Source organism: Diorhabda carinulata, chromosome 5 (genome assembly GCF_026250575.1).
Source record: "Diorhabda carinulata isolate Delta chromosome 5, icDioCari1.1, whole genome shotgun sequence".
Classification (NCBI taxonomy): domain Eukaryota; kingdom Metazoa; phylum Arthropoda; class Insecta; order Coleoptera; family Chrysomelidae; genus Diorhabda; species Diorhabda carinulata.
The window spans coordinates 12,333,714-12,353,541 of NC_079464.1; the positions used below are offsets into that span (position 1 = coordinate 12,333,714).

The following is a 19,828-nucleotide window of genomic DNA, read 5'->3' on the forward strand; positions in this document are numbered from 1 at the left end:
AAACCAACATTTTTGTATAATTTTTTGTTCAATTTGTTCGTTTTTTTGTGCAGATTATGAAAAAAAATATAATAACTTCATTCTATTATTTGGAAAAAAGTCATCAACAATTAAACGTGAAAGAGTGCATTTTCATGAATATTTGAAGCCCTGAAACAAATATAAGTTTCCATTTTCTTTATTACCATAATTTTTTTCGTAAATTTGCCTTAAAAACGAAGATTTTTCGATGTGTGGATGTGTAGATTATGAAAAAAATAATACATCTCCATTTGATTATTCGGAAAAAACTTCTCAACAATTATACGTGAATAAGTGTATTTTCATGACCATTTAAAGCCATGAAACCAATATAAGTTCTCATTTTCTTTATTACGATAATTTTTTTCGTAAATCCGCCATAAAAACGAAAATTTGAAAAAAAAATTCATCGAAATCGGATGATTATTCGATTTTCTAGACCCAAAAAACGAGGGGACGGCGAAAGTATAAAATTACCTAAATTCTAATTAAAGCAATCAATAAATGTATAAATTTAGTACTTATAGTACCGTCGTAGAAAATGATCAAGATGCACCTGTTATTGCGCTGCATAGCTTGGGCTAGGTTAATAATTTTGCATTTAAAACCCCATGTTCCTTCGACTATTCCTATAACAGTTGTATAAAGCAATACGTACCTTCAAGCTTACTGCTTGTGGATATCTTCTTATCAAGTATGTCATTATCAATATTTCATCATACAATTAAATAACTCAATTTATTTCCCGTTTGTAATTCACCAACTTGCTTTTTAAAAACAATTTATTTAGCAAACTGAGGATTTAATAATTTAAAATTACAATTAGTTACATTAATCTGACTGCCGTACTAGACGTATACCAAATGAAAGAAGTATTAGTTTCACAGACTTTTTTATTTATATTAGTTCCTATCTTATACAATAATAATTATAAAGTTAGATTTATATTTATGGTTCATTATAGTGACATTAATAATAATTGAAAATGATACCTTAATGGGGTTGAAGTTGAATCTACAAAACTGACAGAAAGACTAAACATAGCAAATTTATGGCAACGATAACTTAATAAGGTTAGAGTTCATAATAATAAATGAGTAATTAATGATGATGCGTCGCTGTGAAGAGGGTTTCTTTGGATTACTTAACTATATCACCATACATATTTTGAATTGTTCAACTCTATTCCCAATAAAAATATTGGTGGAGTAATTACAAGTAGTAGGATTTTAAAATGTATTATTGGAATCTCGTTAAATAGTTGTCATTTGATATATCGAAACGATCAGCGTAAAGCCCGAAGCAGCTGTACATTTATCTATTTCCCGTTTGTAATTAGATGTTTTAATATAAACATTTCGTCATGCCTTAGATTATCTAAAGCTTTTATTTCACGTCTATCGTTGTCCAATTCGGCAGGTTATAATACGAATGTTTGAAAAGGGGGGGTGAACTTTTAATAAAAACAACCCTAAAAGTGGGACTATTCATCACGTTACGCGTTGAGTCCATGTCTAAAGCGATTGGAATTTCTAATATGCTCTACGAGTATTTGTATATATAACGTACGACCGAAACAATATTTGTATTAGTGGAAGGATAATGTCCGTAAAATGACATTGGTATTTCTTATAAGGGTGACACGCTAGACAAGCATTTTCTAATTTTGTTTTAATGGTTAATTGGTTGTGTATACAAATAATATGTTATCGTTGTCATCAAATCATGTAGTCATTATACGAAAAACGCAGTCTTCAAAATAGTAGAAGCTAATTTAGGTTATACATCGAAATATTACATAACAGTAGTTGATATAAATGAGTTCGCATGCGTGAAAGTCGAATCGAATCTCTCGAAAAACTTCTTGTAGCGTTTAATAACACTGTCAGGCTAGATTTTCATAACATAGGTGAGACCTTTATTTTTAAAATGGTAATACCCGTCCAATAATAGAAAAAATATTTATTAAGCCCTAACACGTACCACTTTTCAATAGCTTAATTATCCCTGTTTACATTAGTAGGGAGGTAATTTTATACCATTTTCACATGCTGTTATTTCCTCATTGGTACCAATATTTTTTGGTATGATTCGATTATATTTATTATATTAGTTTTTGGTGCAATTACTTGCATTTAGCATTATTTCATTGTTTCATTTCATTTTATCTGTTACTAAAAATTTCTTCTTTTGCTTTTTGTACGATGTTTTGTTTTCATATCTATCCGTTTGTACCAATTTGTAATTATGGTATCTCTTTTACTTATTTATTAAATTCTGTACGAACCATTTATCACTTCTCTCTTATTTGTTTTCCGCGAAATTATTTTTTCATTCTCAATTCACATCATTCTGTTTTTGGAAGAGAGCTGTCATATTTTCTCTTAATTGTTTCCCTTTATATGAGGTTTGCCACTATTATTCTTTTGATAATTCACTGACCGACAAGATTTTCGTAACACAGGCGAGACCTTTATTTTTAAAATTGAAAAATCCGTCCAATAATAGAAAAAATATTTATTAAGCCCTAACACGTACCACTTTTCAATAGCAATAGTTTATATTAGCAAATAGGTAATTTTATAAAGGTGCGGTTAATATCGGTTAATTTTTATGGCCGCAAAAATACCTGAACTGTATTATTCAGAATAATAAACATAGGAATAATCTTAATAATTGGTATTCATAGTAAGTGATTCATTATTCATAGTGCAAAAAGTGATTATAAAGACGAAAATGTCGAGTCAAAGGCGTCTCAGTAGTAAAACTTTTCCTGACAAATTTTGCTATGTTTGTGTAGAATTTATGGTGAAATCGCAAGCCAGGCCATTTTCCGAAAATGTGAAAAAAGCCCATTTAAAATATTTTGTTACTTTAATTGGAGACTAAGACAAGCAGTTGGTCCCCCACGCGTTTTGTGTTATTTGTAGCGTGTCATTGATGCCAAAATGCCATTTGTAATTCCAATGTTATGGCGGGAGCCTACTAACTATTTTGTCTAACAAAGACTGAAGATTATTCTAAGGAAGGAAAGTACAAAATCGAGTATCCGAATTTGCAGTCTGCTATACGATCTGTTCCCCATAACGAAGATTTACCAGTACCGATTGCGCCTTTAGATCCACAAAATATTGTTTTAAGAGACACTGAAGACAACGTATCATCGGGAAGCTTCAAAGAACAATGCACAGACCCTATTTTTACTCCAAGTACCAGTTCCACATTTGATTGTTCAAAGTGAGTTGAATGATTTAGCACGTGAATTGAAATTATCAAAGTAAAAGTCTGAACTTCTCGCTTCTCCTCCTAAGGAATAGAACTTGTTAGCCAAATTATAAAAATCACGACCTCTAGGAAAAGAAATTCTATATTTTCTGCATTCTACAGTGTGGAAAATTCGTTGTGTACGTGTACGGAAATTTAAAACCATCTGTACCAGCTGGTCATTCTGTGAAGATAAAAGAAACTTATTGAAATATTTGCTTGCTTTTAGACCAAATTAACTAGGTACAACAAGTATAAGTGGCAGATATGTGGGGACCTGAAGGTGATTGGAATTTTAATGGAACTTCAGGGAGGGTTTACGAAACAATGTTTTTTTTGTTTATGGGCAGTGGATCCACACTATGTAAAAAAAATTGTCAAGCAAAAAGTGAGTTTCAGCCGGGAACTCAGAATGTTAAGTTTATACCCCTTGTAGATTCCAAAAATGTCCTTCTGTCCCCCCCTTCACATTAAAGGTTATTTCATTGGGCCACAAATAAGAAAATAAGACAATATTGCAAAAAAGCTCACCAGACACGAAATTAGAGCATTTGTTAGAGTAGTGAGGGAATTTTTTGGCAACAATATGGATCCAAACTACTAACAGTCAGTTGATGAACTTCTAGACTCCTACAAATCCCTTGGTGCTCGAATGTCATTGAAAATTCATTTCGTCCATTCTCAAAATAGGTGATATATAGTTTGAGTGGTATCATTGAAGACGAGGTAACTGGGTTATATTTTTTTAAATGTTGCGTGAATGGTAATTTACATCTTAATGTTCTTAAGAAGTATTTGCAACTACTACTTTAAAATGTTCTTTTCAATATTCAGTACAAAATATGGTTTCTAAACGATGTCAGTTTATCAGACATTCACAAAAACAAAGAATATGGTGTACGAGGTCTGGTTATTAAATAACGAGACTGGTTACGAAAAATGCTTTTATTATACAAATTATTCTACATTCGAATACTTTCCTTCACACATTTTTTCATACGTTTTTTTCTATTGATCGAAGCAGTGCTGGAAGTCTTCTTTGGTGAGGACCTTCAGGAGATCTGCCGTTTCCATCGACTCAAATCGGGTCCCTTTCTAAGTAGATCTTTTTTAACCTTTTTAACCTTTCAAGGAAATCTAAACAGACCCGTCGACGCGTGAAAGAGCTCAGAAGTCAAATCTTTTGGCACCAACTTTTGTCATGGGTAATTCCTTTTTCTAACCGTTTCTTTCTCGGCGTTTACAACCTCAGCAATCATCGGTTTGCTCATTCGACGAAGTTTTTTTCAATTTTAAGAGAAATTTGAGATTGATAAGTTGCTCTTGTTTTTCGTTACACATGGTTTTCGGCACAAGAAAAAACACGTTCGTATGTAAGAAAAATATAAAGGAATAAGAAATTTTTACCAAGACGTTAGATACAAATAAAAGGCGCAGTATGTCAAAGACAAATAAGAAAATATTATGGAGCAAAAATAAACTAATGCAGAGATGAAAACAAAACTTTGAGAAATCTCGAAAACGGATTATATTGCAGTTTAAGGTAAAAGAAATTATAATGAGAAACACGTAGAAATAATTTCCAGTATTTTATTTACATTTTATTTACAATAATCGAATTCTTCAACAAAATCTGGGCATTTTCGTTTCTCAAGTTTTAAACTATCGTCCAAACGGAAATAAAAAAATTTATGTTGCCTTTGAAGACTAACTTGATTATCGAAACACACGTCTGACAGAGTAAAAGTTAGTGTAGTGGTAGTATAAATTGAATTCGAAGAAGAAAACCTAACTATAAGACCACAGCAAACGCTAAAGTATCTTGGAGTATGGCTGAACAAAAAACTAAAATTCTCACAGCATGTTATGAAAGCCATCAAGAAGACGTCAAAGCGTATTGGTGTGTCACCAAGAACCAAGCATCGAGCAGAAAGACAACACTGTGTTGAGCTACCTATTCAACCATCCTCTACGTAGCTCCAGTCCGGATAGCAATTGGAGTCTTCGTCTCAACTGACGCAATAGGAGTACTAATCAACTACACACCTATTGGGGGGGAATGGGAAAACACAAACAACTGGACGAGAACACTCATTCAAAACTTACCTGAAAGGATCAACAGCAAATTCTACCTTAGCCAGGTACTCTCTAGACGTGGATGTTTCAGAACTTATCTGTATCTTTCCCACGTTATTGACAATCAAATAAGTCTATAGTGTAACAATGATGACGCCGATCATACCCTCTTTCATTGGAATTGGTAGGATACTCAAAGGGAAATATGCCAGAGAGAAATCAACGGCAGAAATTGGACTACTTTTGCCACGATGATATTCTAGGGATAGAGCAAGCTAACTTTCAATAAATAACATTTTAGACAACCTAAAGTAATGTTTACGTGGTTCCAAAGGTTCAGGAAAGTAAAAGGTGCAAGAGGTGTGGTTTTAATAGGTAGGGCGTCTTCTGAGCGAGGCGCGAGTCCCACACCTCTAAAAAAACTACTTAAATTCATATATGCAAGCAGTATTTGGGCACTAATATACTTGGAATAAATAGAAATAGTTTCTGAAAAGAATCTCCTATTTATTCGTTGCTTGCTTCATTGTATTCTTATACAACTTCAACTTACTTTGGTCAGAATAAATAAATGATCTGATACTTCTGTCAGAAATTTATTCAGCTCCTCCGGTGACAAAGTCTTGGCTGTTTTCGATCAGTTTCCTTCGAACTGGATGTCTTTTATTCACTTTAGATTGTCTATTGAGTGTTTTAAGGGATTGGATATTTATTGAAATAATTACGTATTTCCACATAGCTGCAAGCGTCTCTCCACTCGAATATATATATTTATTTCTTTATTTATTCATTGAAAATATGCCAAGTGCAAATTTTTACAAATAGTTTTTATTACAATTAATGCAAAATAACTATAGTATTGGTTTTCATTATCAAAAATAATAATAATAGTACATTATAAAATCAAATAGAACGGAAGCAACCAAGTTATTCTAAACATTTAAATAATTTTTCCACTCTTCTAATATATTTCTTATAATATAGGTCGGGCGAATAAAAGTTCAAGGACAATTGTTAGTTTTGCAAGGGATATAAGTACATTCGAGAGCATGAAACAATAACAAATTAAATCTTCCTCATGGCAAATCCTTACAGTTTTTTTAATGTAACTAAGGAATAAAACAACATAGAAGTTCATCCACTCAGCTTCTAACTAATTCCAAGAGATGCAACGGCCTAGAAGGTTCTGCGATTGTCCGATAGATGTCGATATAACCATATTTTAAGAGTGAGGAGCTTTGAAGGGTGTTGAATAAGGATATTTTGAATCTATTCGTTTCAAAACCTCATAAATCGTAAAAATAGGAGGAGGTTTTGAAAATAAGCCGACGATATACTGCAAAAAATACGAAGTTCATGAATAATTTTCTCTATTTATGATTTGTGTTAGTTGGAAATGAGAATTTTTCTTAGCAGCTACCTACATTTTCGAATTTTTAGTGCAATAGGATAAGCAGTACCTAATGTTAATTAGAATGTATAATTTAAATATTGTAAAAATTAATGAGAAAATACCTTTTTTTTTCTTTTATATGTTATTTTTGTCTCTTTAAATAATTTATATGCAAACAAATTAAGGACTGAAGAAGTTAAAGGGCCTTTTAATCTAAAGACATTTTTAGATAAAGTGCTAGTTAGGGTAGGATTATTTCATATTATAGTTATTATATTTCTGAAATTTCTGAATAAATATCACAAACCCACAAATTTCCAATTAATCATAAATTAAAACATTTATTCGTCTGAAAATTTTACATTTTGCGAAATAAGATGATCTCCGTTTGTGCGGATACATCCCCCAATTATATTTTAATGCGTTCAACTATTTAGTTCATGTTATATAAATTTATTTGCTGTATAAATAACCTCCGAATGTGTATCACTATTAATTTTATATTATATCTAATTGTTGATTATCCCATTATACATTATCTGATCCTTGCAAATTAAAATCGTCCTATCACCAATCTTATCAATATCGTGTGTCCCAAAATAATGATTACCTCAGATTAAGTTCACATCAAGCAGAAAATCATCAAGATTCGACATTTTAATAATAATTTGTCCCTAACGTTCAGTATCCAAAGAATTACAAAATAATTAATACTACAAATTTTTGCGATTTGCGGAATTGAGCACTGTAAATAAACTACCTGTCAAATTAAGTTCAAATTTTGCCATTGTGTAAAGGACGGTTTCATCATGTATCGACATGAAAACTTCTAACAATCCTAATTATAGTGTATAGTAGATATTGAAATTAGCAATCAAGTATGGTAAATTAACTTTCACCCCGGTTGTTCTCAAATTGTATCAGAACCTAATTTTTCTCAAATTATTTACAATCAGGCACACTAAAAATCAAAGTCCGCACATTTTGCCACAAGTAGGTCTAAGTTCAAATGGGAATTTATAATTATCTTATTGGCTTAAGATGAATCTGCACAATTTCTGTACACTTTTCAAAGATCTAGTTGGTGTGCTTTAGGTTTTGATGGATGTGAAAAAACCAGAAATTTATCAACAATTGATTGAGTTATGTTGACTAGAACAAAATGAAATTTGGTAACTCAACAATCAAAATGGTACAGCCTCGTAGTTTAGCAGAAAAATGTGAAGCAATTCTGATATTTGGTGAAACAGACGAAGTTGTGAGAATATTTAATGAACGTTTTGATAGTCCAATTGATCGATCGCCGTTTCAAACATTTCAAGAATGCACAAAGTTCATCCATATAAAGTGAAAATAGCGCACGAGTTGACAGAAGGTGATCCAGATCAACGACTGTAGTTTTGTGAATCTATCTATAATAATATTTCAAATAACTTAAGACATATTTGTTTTTTTGATGCAGCTATATTCTATTCAAATATTAGATATTGGTCTGACGAAAATCCTTGACTGTTTCGAGAGTGTCTTACATTATTTTTTAGCAGGATGAAAATCCACTCTTTACTCTGCTGTTGTTCGAAATTTTTTAAATAATTTGTATCTGAAAAGATAGATTGGACGTAGTGGATTCATTGAATGACCACCAGATTTTACTCCTCTAGATTTTTACCCATGATGTTTTCTTATATCCAAAGTGTGATTCATTTGAGAACACTTCAAACTGCGTCCAAAATTGTTCCACTTCCAGAAAGGAGAACATTTCGATTATCTCCTGTAGTAGATCAAATTTTTTTATAAGATAATTCATCCAGTTACTTGAATTTTGAAGACTCAATGTAATATATTATTTTCTAATTATTTTTATTAATCAATTGGTTCTCCAAAATTTGGAAATTATACATTTCTAAATTTTTCTTTCCAATCCCTTTCCAACGAAGTATCGTACGATCTCCCTTACTATTTAAAAAATGGGAGAGGGTAAATATCAAGGGTAGGAAGTAAAAGGATTGACAATTCATAGGGGTGGTGATATCCGCACTGTATACTACGAGAATTAGTGCAAATAGATAATTTCGGTTGTGAAACACTTATTCACAAGTTAGTACAACAAAAGAAATGCGAAAACTACAGACCAATATGCCTAACTTCAGAATTCAGACTAAGAGAAGGAGTAGACAAGAAACTGGAAGAAGATCAAACAACATACAGAAAACGAATAATACTAAGAAATATGATAGAAATATGTTAGGAGAAAAGAGAAATACAGCAATTGACGTTCAAAGACCTGAGAGCGGCATTCGACTCAATCCAAAGGAACAACGTATAGAATAATTATTTTTATGATTATTGTTCATTCTAACAATGCATGAAATACTAAAAAATGTAATGGAACGGACGAGACAACTACAAACAAATATGGGATAACTCAAGATGATCTCAATAAACTTAGAAGGCTTACTATATATAACAAAATTGTTATTATGACAGAAAATGACAGAAAGATGGGAGCACAAACTAAAATATGACAGAAAATGACAAAAAGATGGTAGCACTAAATAAAATTATCACAGAAAATGACAGAAATATGGAAGCACTAACTAAAATTATGACAGAAAGATGGAAGCACTTACTGAAATTATGACAGAAAATGACAGAAAGATGGAAGCACTAAATAAAATTATGATAGAAAATGACAGAACGATGGAAGCACTAACTAAAATTATGACATGAAATGACAGAAATATGGAAGCACTAACTAGAATTTGACTAGAAGAGATAGAAAAACTGCAATTGGAGATTAACATAGCAAAGTGCAAAACAATGATAGTAAACGAAAACATAGAAACAAAATCAGACTAATAGGAAAAGTATAACAAATAGACGACAAAATGAAAGCGATGGTTACAAACAAAATAAAAAAGCAATAAATATAGAACGTAGAATGTGAGTAAATAACAATAAAATAGATAGTAGATTAAGCGCGATAGAAAAATCAGGATGGATAGTATAAGAAATGAAATTATAACTAGTTGGGTCATTTGTCAAGGACAGACTAGATTAGAATATGGAAAGCAAGAATTAAAGGAAAGGACAAGGATCAGACCAAAAAACTGGGACAAACAAAAAAAGCAGATATAGGAAAACAAAGGCAACAGACAAAAGATCAAATGAAGACACTAGCAAGAAAAGATGGGGAAAAAGTTAAATGGATAATAAATAGATATCTAACGCCCCGAAGAGGGCATGTGGAAAAATGTAGAGAAGAAAAAGAAACACTCATTTAAACAAAATCATACAAAGAAGGAGTTGTTACAATAATGTATTGTTTCAATTGTTTAAATATTTAAGATATAAATAGGGTAGACTCTGCTTTTTAAGGTATTTTCTATCTAAAGTTAAAATTTCTGATTTCTGATGTGAAAACCGTTGTTCATTGGACTATTTGCTATATCATAAACTAAATATTATAATTGATTTTAGGTTTTTATAACTTATAGATATCCGAAAAATCTAAGGACATCTAGTTGTTTTTATGCTTCATGATATTATTTGGGGACACACTGTATATATAGCATCTAAAGTAGCCCTCGCGATGAATGAATCTTGAGCAATTAATGATAAGTCCTTGGTACATCCCACAATTCGAAATAATTCGGCGAGTTTTGCTATTTGTACCTAACTGGTCCCAACCAAGAGCACTCAAATAATTGACAACTAGCAAGCACAATGACAAGAATTAGAATAGTTCCAAAAAGCGCATAAACTACGCATAGATGGACCAATGAAAAGACGTACAACGCCTTGTGACACCATTTGTTTGGTTCGAAAAGCGTGGGTGCGTAGTCTGGCCAGATTATTTTGAATATCCAATAATTACCCAAAGCGAACCAAGCAATAAGCAAAATAGTAAGAGCTATCGATGCTATTTTTGAAACTATGGATGTTGCGTCGTTGCCCGAATTAGCTGTTCTGGATGTGTAAAATTGTGACCACAGTGTTAATGACATTTTAACACAACCTACGCTCCCTCCGACTATCATGTAGATGGGGATGTTCGGTTCCCGTGGACAATCTCGCAAAAAATGGATACCTAAAATTGAAACATACTAAAAATTAGTAACAGTGATTCGTAAAAATTATGATTATTAAATTGGCACCTTTAAAAAAAATAGTTCCATTTATTCATTAGGCCCTTATCTCACGAAAATATTCAAATGCTAGACGGCGCGGCGCTATACAAATCAGATTATATTTTAAAGAACAACATTCGTACGACGATGACTAGTCAATCTAGTGATGAAGACAATATTCTTCTGTATTTATATTACAAGAATAAACGAAAATATAATAGAAGGTTCCAGGTGCATCCGTACATCGAAAAAAAAAAAATTAAAAAATTAATTGTAGAGCATTTGTTGCAGCTAGTCTAGTCAGCTATAAAGTCGTTTAAACTTGTTCATTTGACATCCTAAAACTCCTCTCAAAACTCACATATATATTTGTATTTGTTATCAATATTGTAGAACATCAAATTCTCTACAACTTTTGTTTCAAAAATGTTTTCATACGGTGAATCGTTTCTGAGATAAAGGGCAGAGCGCGCGCGGTTATTATCCCGTTTGAAATCAAATAGTCGTCCTGATCAAAATAATCTCTTATAAAGTTTATAAATTGTTGCTAAATATATAATTATATATTCATTTATATATGAATATATGTATAAATATATATTATATATACATAATCTACCTAAAATGACTGGACTATACAAGAGAACTGCATCACAATGTCAAAAGAATCATATAAATTATTTGATGCAGTTGTTAATTCCGAATATTCACAAGTAAAGTACAGTAATAAGAAATCGCGTGACATCTGAGAAAAGGATTTTAACAGGATTTTTAACAGGAATAAACATTCAGGTAGAGCAATCAAAATATTTATTGAAACATATCAAGTATTTTCATCAAGAGGTGTGGTCAAATTTTTTCGAGCTGTTTCATAATAAAATGTTATTCGCGAATTGTTTATTGACGACTATGTAGTCTATTAATTGGATTACACCTCGTTTTCTCATTTGTCTGTGGGTTCCAGATCGGGCAATAAGGTCCGCAACAACATTCTGTTTGGATTTTGTGCATGATGTTTCTGCCCCAACTTGTTTAGCCTTAAAATAATCAAGAATGCTTCCATGGAGTTTTTTGTTACGTGAATTTTTTCCTTCATAGAAAGGTTTGTGGCGATGGCGTTGGTAATGGTCGAGTTTGTGGAGATTGCGTTGTTATAGATACTGAAGACTAATGTGGCGATGGCATTTGTAATGGTCTATGTTCTGTACTTATCTGGGTATTGAAGGTATGAGAAAAATTATTCATTGAAATTCATCCTCTTCATCTGTTAACTCAAAGGTATCAAGTTGATTGAACTCGTCAATTGGTTGCTTTTCTAGGTTCCCTGAAACAGACGCTGTTGATAATTTAATAAATGGAATCGTGAATAACTAATTCAGGTAATATGGTTCCTTTTTTTTGCTCCAGCAATGGCAATCTAAATTATTGTGTATAAATGTAAATTCTATACATAAATAAAAAAATATTATTACCGACCTGTTAAATTGAATTCTTTTCAATTTCAATCCACGCTTTTTCTGGAATATCTTTTCTTATATACTCTGGCAAATTGTAATTGTATAAACAATAGTTATTTTTCCAACAAGTGCGGAAAGAGATACTTTTCCGCACGCGACTGCAGTTGTCGGGCAAGCGGTCAAGGAACATTAGTTTTTCAAAAATTATTTAATTCCAACAAATATAATAATATACAAAACATTAATATATATATTATATATTATAGAAAACACAATATGTTGCATTTTGTAGACTAGTAAGAATTGCCGGTCCAGTGGAGTTATTTGGTTTCAACTGGAAGGTAGATGACGTCGATGAGGATGGCATCGGTTGCAGGTCGCATAAAGATGACGGTAACGGCAACGGTTTTAAGTCATTTGTAGTACAGATAATTTGATTTGATATTTTTTTTCTTCTGATTCTCGGTATCCTCCAAATAGCCCTCAGCGATAGTAGTAGACTTCCAGCCACCGAGGCGCTTTAGGTTGGTTATTTCTTCCCCGGAGTCTGCTAGGAACGTTGCCGAACAACGTCTGATACTGTGTCCTGTATACCGTTCCGGATTAGGTAGGCGTAAATATGCAGCAATCTCTGCTGGCATCTTACCAAAAGTGTTTACGCCAACGCATTAAACTCAGCATTTTCCATTCTCATAATGAATAAAAAATCAATGAATACATCGTCAAATATGTTCCATCATTTATTTCTTCAAAGAAAATAAATGATCTTGACGAATGATTTTTGGAATCAGAAATTTTCACAACAATTAGGTTGCTTTTATCTTGAATGTTGTCGACAGTATTTACAAGCTCAGATCTGCGGAGAGCTCCAGCCAGTGCTAAAATGGTACTCACTTTAATCATCAGGTATATTTCATCGGTAGCTAGCATAACCCTGCATATATCTTCTTTGGTAAAAACTTGCGCTTTCTGTGCTCGAAAACCAATATTTTTTTGTTTAATAAACGACATTAGGTTATGGAAGTTTCCTATATCCAAATTTTGTTTTATTGTTACTAAACTTTTTACCATCGAATAGCGGGACCATAATGTATTAGATTTCAAAACCTTACTTAGGTCTGAAAAATACGCCAGAAATACCTCTTCCTTACAAGTTTTGGCCCCTTTCTCCTTACACCATGTAACAAAATGGTCGTTTTACTTTTCATATCTTAGTCTGGATTTGGTAGGTAACAGCTCGGAATTAGCTTCATTTGCAGCCTTCAAAATGGCTTCGAGAAGTTCTTCGTCGGATGAATCCATTAAATTTTATTTGATGGACTATTTCGTAAATATTTATTTACCTATAGTAGCAATAGTTATAACCTCAGAAGTAAAAAACTATCTAATAAGGTCAAATTTTGCATAATTTTACTTTCCCGCACCAGTGTGACCCTTTCAAAACTAAAATGCGTGCAGGAAAGTGGGTTAAAACGCACGGTAGTAGAAAAATAATTTTTCAACTCGCTGAATATTTCGGAGGCTACTCACAAGCGACGTTGAAAGTCTCGCTTCGTGAGAGAAGAGCTTTACCAGAAACTATTTCTGAGAATATACTACTTACCCATGATAAGCATCATTATTGGTAAAACTGACAAACACACCAAGGCTACAGTTACCACAACTGAAAAAAAAAAATAGAATTAGATCTTAGATCTAAGAAATGATTATGTTTTCAAAAACTATTAGTAGGGTAATTAAAAAATTTTTAATGGCCCTAAGTTTATGGCAAATTTGACCACTAAAGAAAAATTTGAAGTATTTTCATCCTTGATGGTGAAAAATAAAACGTTTAACAATATTAATATTAATATTGAACCACGTTATTACTTGTTTTTTTACGAATAGTGCAAAGGAAGAGTCAATATTTTGAATTATAGATAAAGTTTTTTCTAGATTTTCCGATTTTACATCCGACTATAGCAGAGTCACATGTGGATCTTTGGCTTGCGGCTCAAGTATCCGTGGAAAGCGTAATATTTTCATTCAAAAGAAAAAGGTTACATCTTTTTTGAAAAGTTAAAATTCATCTAGAACATCTATAATTTTTTTTAAGTTGAAAGATAGATAGTTAATTAAGCATGCGTGTTGTATTCCCAATTCGCCCTTGAATTTCATTAGAAATGTACCATTTTAGGCTATGATACGTATGAAGAATAAAGGACTTCCCAGGTTCAAAGATTGTCAATAATCACGATAATCAAACTCTTATGAACTGGAATTATCATTTATTTGTATTGATATTTGATAACGTTTTCGTTATCATCCTCAGTCAGATTCATATATTTTCACAATTTCCATTCTACTTTTGTCATAATTTAGTTGAATGAGGTTAAGTATGAATGTCTTCTAAGAAAAATGCCATACCATTCTTTGCACATTTGTTTTAAATCATATATACGAAGATGGTCCCAGAAGTACTTGACAGTAGTTGCTTTATTAGAAAGTACACAATCTATACAGCATTTCTTCCAAGTTTGAAAACTCCACGTTGTTTAGTATTTGTTTGGCAGCTTTCAATAGTGAACGTTTTCAGGAAATTTGTAAACATGGAAAAAACCGCTCATTGTTATATAATACAATACTTTTATTTGAATAGCCTCAACCCAACCAATATAAGTGAGACTGCTTCTTCATTATCAACAGTAAAATATTGGATAGCAGAGTTTAAACAAGGCCTTACGACCTAGTAGGCAATCCAAAAAATTTGGACATAAGAAAGCTGTGCGCAAAACAGCGTCGTGAAAATGTTTGTGTGTCCATTTGGCGATGAAACGTGGATCCATCATTTCACACCCAAAACAATGGACTGGAAAGAGAGAACCGGCTCCAAAGAACGCAAATACTATTCCATCTGCAGGCAAGATCATGGTATTTTAGGATACGCGTTAGATAAGTTTCATTGACTATCTTGAAAAAGGAAAAACAATTAACAGTATTATGACAACTTATTGAAATGTTTGAGCGAAGAAATCAAGCAAAAACGGCTGAATTTGGCTGAGAAAAAAATGCTGATTCATCTAGACAATACACCAGTTCACATATCCGTTATTGCAATGCCCAAAATTAACGAATTAAAGTTTGAATTGCTATCTAATGCACCTCTGGCAGATTTAACCCATTCGGATTATTTTTTATTCTCAGGCTTGAAAAAATATTTCGGTGATCAAAGATTTTCCAACAATAAAGAGGTTATGTCGGTTAATAGCTCTTTTGAGGAGCCTGACGATTCTTATTATAAAGAGGGTATCGAACTTATTGAACATCGCTTGTTTTTTCTTTGTTGCCCCAGGTACTTCATGGACCATTCTCGTAGAATACAACTTTAAACCAAGTTTACTTTGTTGTACATTTCGCACGATTGGCTACATAAAGAGAAATTTTATTTTCATACATAAATGCAATGATTTCAGCGTCTCTACTGTTGCTATGTGATATCCTATACAAAGTTACTGTAACTCAAACTGTTCGTTGTTCTCCAGAAATATTGTTCAATAAAATTCTCGGATAAATCTACTGTCACGATAATCAATCGCAAGCTCTTTTCATAGTATATAAAATAATAATTTTGAAAAGACTCTTTCAATTATTGAAAGAATGAATAAAGACTTATTGACCTCTGTAATATTGTGTTTCAGTTGAATTATTTTTAGAAATAAAAAAAATTAATTGTTTCTCTCCCTGCTCACCTATTTAATTTTTCTCTTCCATCTTCCATTATAGATTTTTTTCAATTCTTCCACCAAGAAAATTCAGTTGAACATTAAATTTTCATTTCAATTCAAAGTCTTATTTTCTAAGCGAATTCACTTCTTGCTGGTTTTGATTTCCGACAGGAAATTTACTTCTTGAACCGACTCATCCCTTTCAAATGTCACAACTAAGTGAATTGTGAAGGGAAACATCTCGGTTTTCCCCTGGTAACTTTCCGAATATTAAACTGATTCAACAATTGTATATTTTACGGGTGGAAATTTGGAATAGATCAAATTTTTTTGAAAAATACTGTTAGGAATTGTTCTGTTATCCCTATTATTATGAACTTTTTCAAGAACGAAATCTTGAAAACTCTTAGTAAAAAAGGTCAGAAATATATATCGTCAAAAGATTTTTTTCCATTATCCTATTCTTCCATTGTGTGGCGGGTTTTGTTACGATAACAAAAAATGTTTATCTTATCAATCTTTATTTTCGTGAATCTCAACAGCAAATATTGATATCAGTTACGTTATCATTAGTGCGAAATAGTTTGATAAATTATTTCCTTATTTCTATAGGTTTTCCATATCAATTGCAGATTATAAAAACTTTTATAACTTTTTTTTATAAATTTATCATATTATCGAATCATTATAAATTAGACAACCGAATATTGAATTATAAAACGAAAATAGACGAGTAAAATATTCCTGCCTGTAAGGGAGTTTGGTTTAAACAGGGTACCAGATGTTAACTGAACATTTTTTGTACTACATTCGTTTCTTTTTCTGGAAAACGAAATTTCAAAGCAAAAACTATGAAGGAAAATAGATTCTTCTGCAAATAAAACAAAACAAAAAAAACATTCCAATTCAAAAATATCTTCATAAATAATCATGGTAATTTGAATTATAAAGGGTTGTAAAGAGGGAGTACAAGTGATTTAAGTTTTTCTTTACATGTTTTTCGGTTCTATGAATGATCCACAGCAGCCCCTTTCCTGACTACACCATAAATGAAAAATTTATTTACTCTAGTTAATTCAGCAATTCTTGATGATGATTGCAATATCAGATTGCTGGATATTTTCCTTTTTCAAACATTCGAGAATATTTAATATAACTAATATTTAGAAGAAATTGTGTACATACGCCTTCCGACAGCTTTGGTCAATAGAAATGCATTTATGTTTACGATACGATGTTTTCATTGGTGAACAGTGGAGATGAGAGTCCACATGGATTGACTGTTTGTTCAGATATTTCTTCACTATATGAAGATCTGCCTTATTTAAAACCACAATGAGTAACAAAATTATGGGTAAAGCTGTATACAGTATGACCGGAATTAAATATTATTATTAGAATTAGTTGTTTACAGAGTAGAAGGCACATTCCAGTAAATATGCTCTCAAATTATTGCGAAATGCGGAAAAAGATGATATCAATTTGATTTTAATTAGCAAGTGATTTTTTATCCATTGTAAAATATTGAGCCCTTAACTAATTTTGAACGTGGAGTAGGTAGGTAAAAGTCGTGCTCTACATTCCTAACTGGATAGCCTGCAACGATCTTTCTGAAATTGGAGAAGCGTGCTTACGAATTAAGCAAACGTATTCAAATTTTTATTATTTAAAAGAAGTCCCTGCAGTGAGCCCTACTGTTTAGTCCTAGTACATATCTAACAGCTCTCTTTTGTAGTTTGAAGATTCGTTCAAATTCAGATCAGAATCAGAATCAAATACTGGAGGGACAAAACTTTTGTAATAATACAAATTTTACAATAAATGTTATTGATAATACCATCAATTCATAAATATACAAATTGTTTTTATATTATAATTTCTCCAAGTTATATTTTTTTATTCAGCACACGGGAAAAATTGGAAACATTTTCCGTGCGCTGTTCTATAAATGAGATCTTTACATCTTTGTGAAATCAGGTGAAAACAAGATGTTTCCATATAATTATAATAAAAATTAAGTTTTCTTTTGTGTCCAATAAAGTCGTGTTCAAGATACAATATAAATGAAAAATGAATCTGCGTTTTCAATATGAGCACTTACCTGTCTTATTAACTATGTGTAAAGCTTTGCAAACAAAATCGCATGTTCCGCTTGATTCCAAATTAGCGTCTTTCAGCTGGTATGCTACAGAACCATAAGTAGTTAGCGAAAGAGCAAGATTGATATTTTGAGTTTCTGTATTGTTGTGGTCTACGCATAATCGGCGCTGTTCATCTCCAGATACCTTAAAAATATTTTCATAACAATTCCCTATTTAATTTAACACATACTGGTTGTTAATTGTAGAACATACCATAATCTACAAACTGAACACAAATACGAAGTGATAGTTCTGTAATAAGTATGATTTTATCTTTATACCAACCATAATTTTTTCTACAAAAACCGATAATTTGAGATATATGAATTTACTAACGCAGTCTCTTTATTTTAAATCGTAGAATCCAATGGTGAAGAGAAAAATGGGGGCTGCCATTTGAAAAAATTAAGTTTTCGAAGTTTTTAGATAGCGAAACTCTGCACCATTTTCTGAACACCCCATATAAATTTTTATCAAGGTTTTCACAGATTTTGAAAGCTGTAAGTGTTATTTGCTCAAATCCCAAAATAGTAGACCTGACTGACTTAGAAATATAATTTTTTTAGTGGAGTGCTGTATGTGTCCAAAAATGTTGAAAATGTGAAATTTTGCCTTCATTTCAAGAATTTAATAAAAACTATAAAAACTGTTTCAAATAACGATTCAACTCGTCGTGAAGGATCCTGTACATTTTGTATTTTGTTCAAATGTAATGAAAAATGTCTAGCTGTCCCATTTCTAAATCCCCGTTTTCCTCATATTTAAGACCAATTTCGTTCAGTTATTATTTTGAAACAATCCAATGATATTGCATCAACCAAAGCGATCACAACTAAATTGTTTCGAAAAATAACTGCACGATAGAAGTTAATTTGAACAAGAAATAGTGTCGGGATGATAAATAAAAATATTTGAAAAGAAATTTCATAAGGCTACAACTGAGAACTTCATTCTACGTTGTAGCCTGTATTGCTATGACATCTAATCTAGTTTAGATGTTAGGTTAGAAAATTCAATTAAAATTTACCGTTATATAATACGACTCTAGATTGAACCATTTTAATTGTTTAAAATAATATCCCAAGACGTGTTTTCAAAATATCGAGGGTTGTATGTTTCCAAATTGACATCATATATATTAATAAAGAAATAAGATGCTACTAAACTTCATCTAAATATATATTTCGCTATCATACCTGACTTACAGAACTACTAGCTCTTCTAGATCCATTTTCGCTCAATCCCGAGATTGCCGCACCGCTTCTTGATCCACCACCAACTCTGTAAGGCGATGTGCTTCTTACTCTGATACCTAGAAGATCAACAGTTTCTATTAGTAATATAATTAGACATCTAACTAATTCTCGTTTGGTCGTTCTTCTCATTTATGACAATGATGGTTCTCTTAATTGTTTTTCCATAGAACAATTGTTTATACATGACATCTAACTGCATTATTCGTGTAAAGTAATTCGAATTCGCGGAAGTCGGGGTTCAACTTTGCATATAAATACATTTAAAGTAAGTTGAATCGGGATCAGAGTTTAAAAAAACCAATAACTTAGAAGAAAAATGTTTAATAAAGTGTAAAAGATAATAAAAAAATTCACATTATTATGAATGAAGTAACTTAAACCGAAGT

General features: G+C 31.8%; 1 protein-coding gene across 3 annotated transcripts in view; it reads right to left on the reverse strand.

Moving 5' to 3' along the window:
- Window positions 1–5,970: 5,970 nt before the first annotated feature.
- LOC130894203 (uncharacterized) overlaps window positions 5,971–19,828 on the reverse strand; it is a 94,379-nt gene continuing 80,521 nt past the window's right edge. For 2 of the 3 annotated variants that reach the window (XM_057800841.1, XM_057800840.1), the window contains 4 exons: window positions 19,383–19,498; window positions 18,147–18,330; window positions 13,945–14,004; window positions 5,971–10,844 (listed from right to left, as the gene is read on the reverse strand). In XM_057800841.1, the coding sequence (XP_057656824.1) occupies window positions 10,420–10,844; window positions 13,945–14,004; window positions 18,147–18,330; window positions 19,383–19,498 (785 nt within the window). In that variant the 3' untranslated portion in view covers window positions 5,971–10,419. The remainder of the gene's footprint in view (window positions 10,845–13,944; window positions 14,005–18,146; window positions 18,331–19,382; window positions 19,499–19,828) is intronic. The other variant, XM_057800842.1, reaches the window with a different exon arrangement.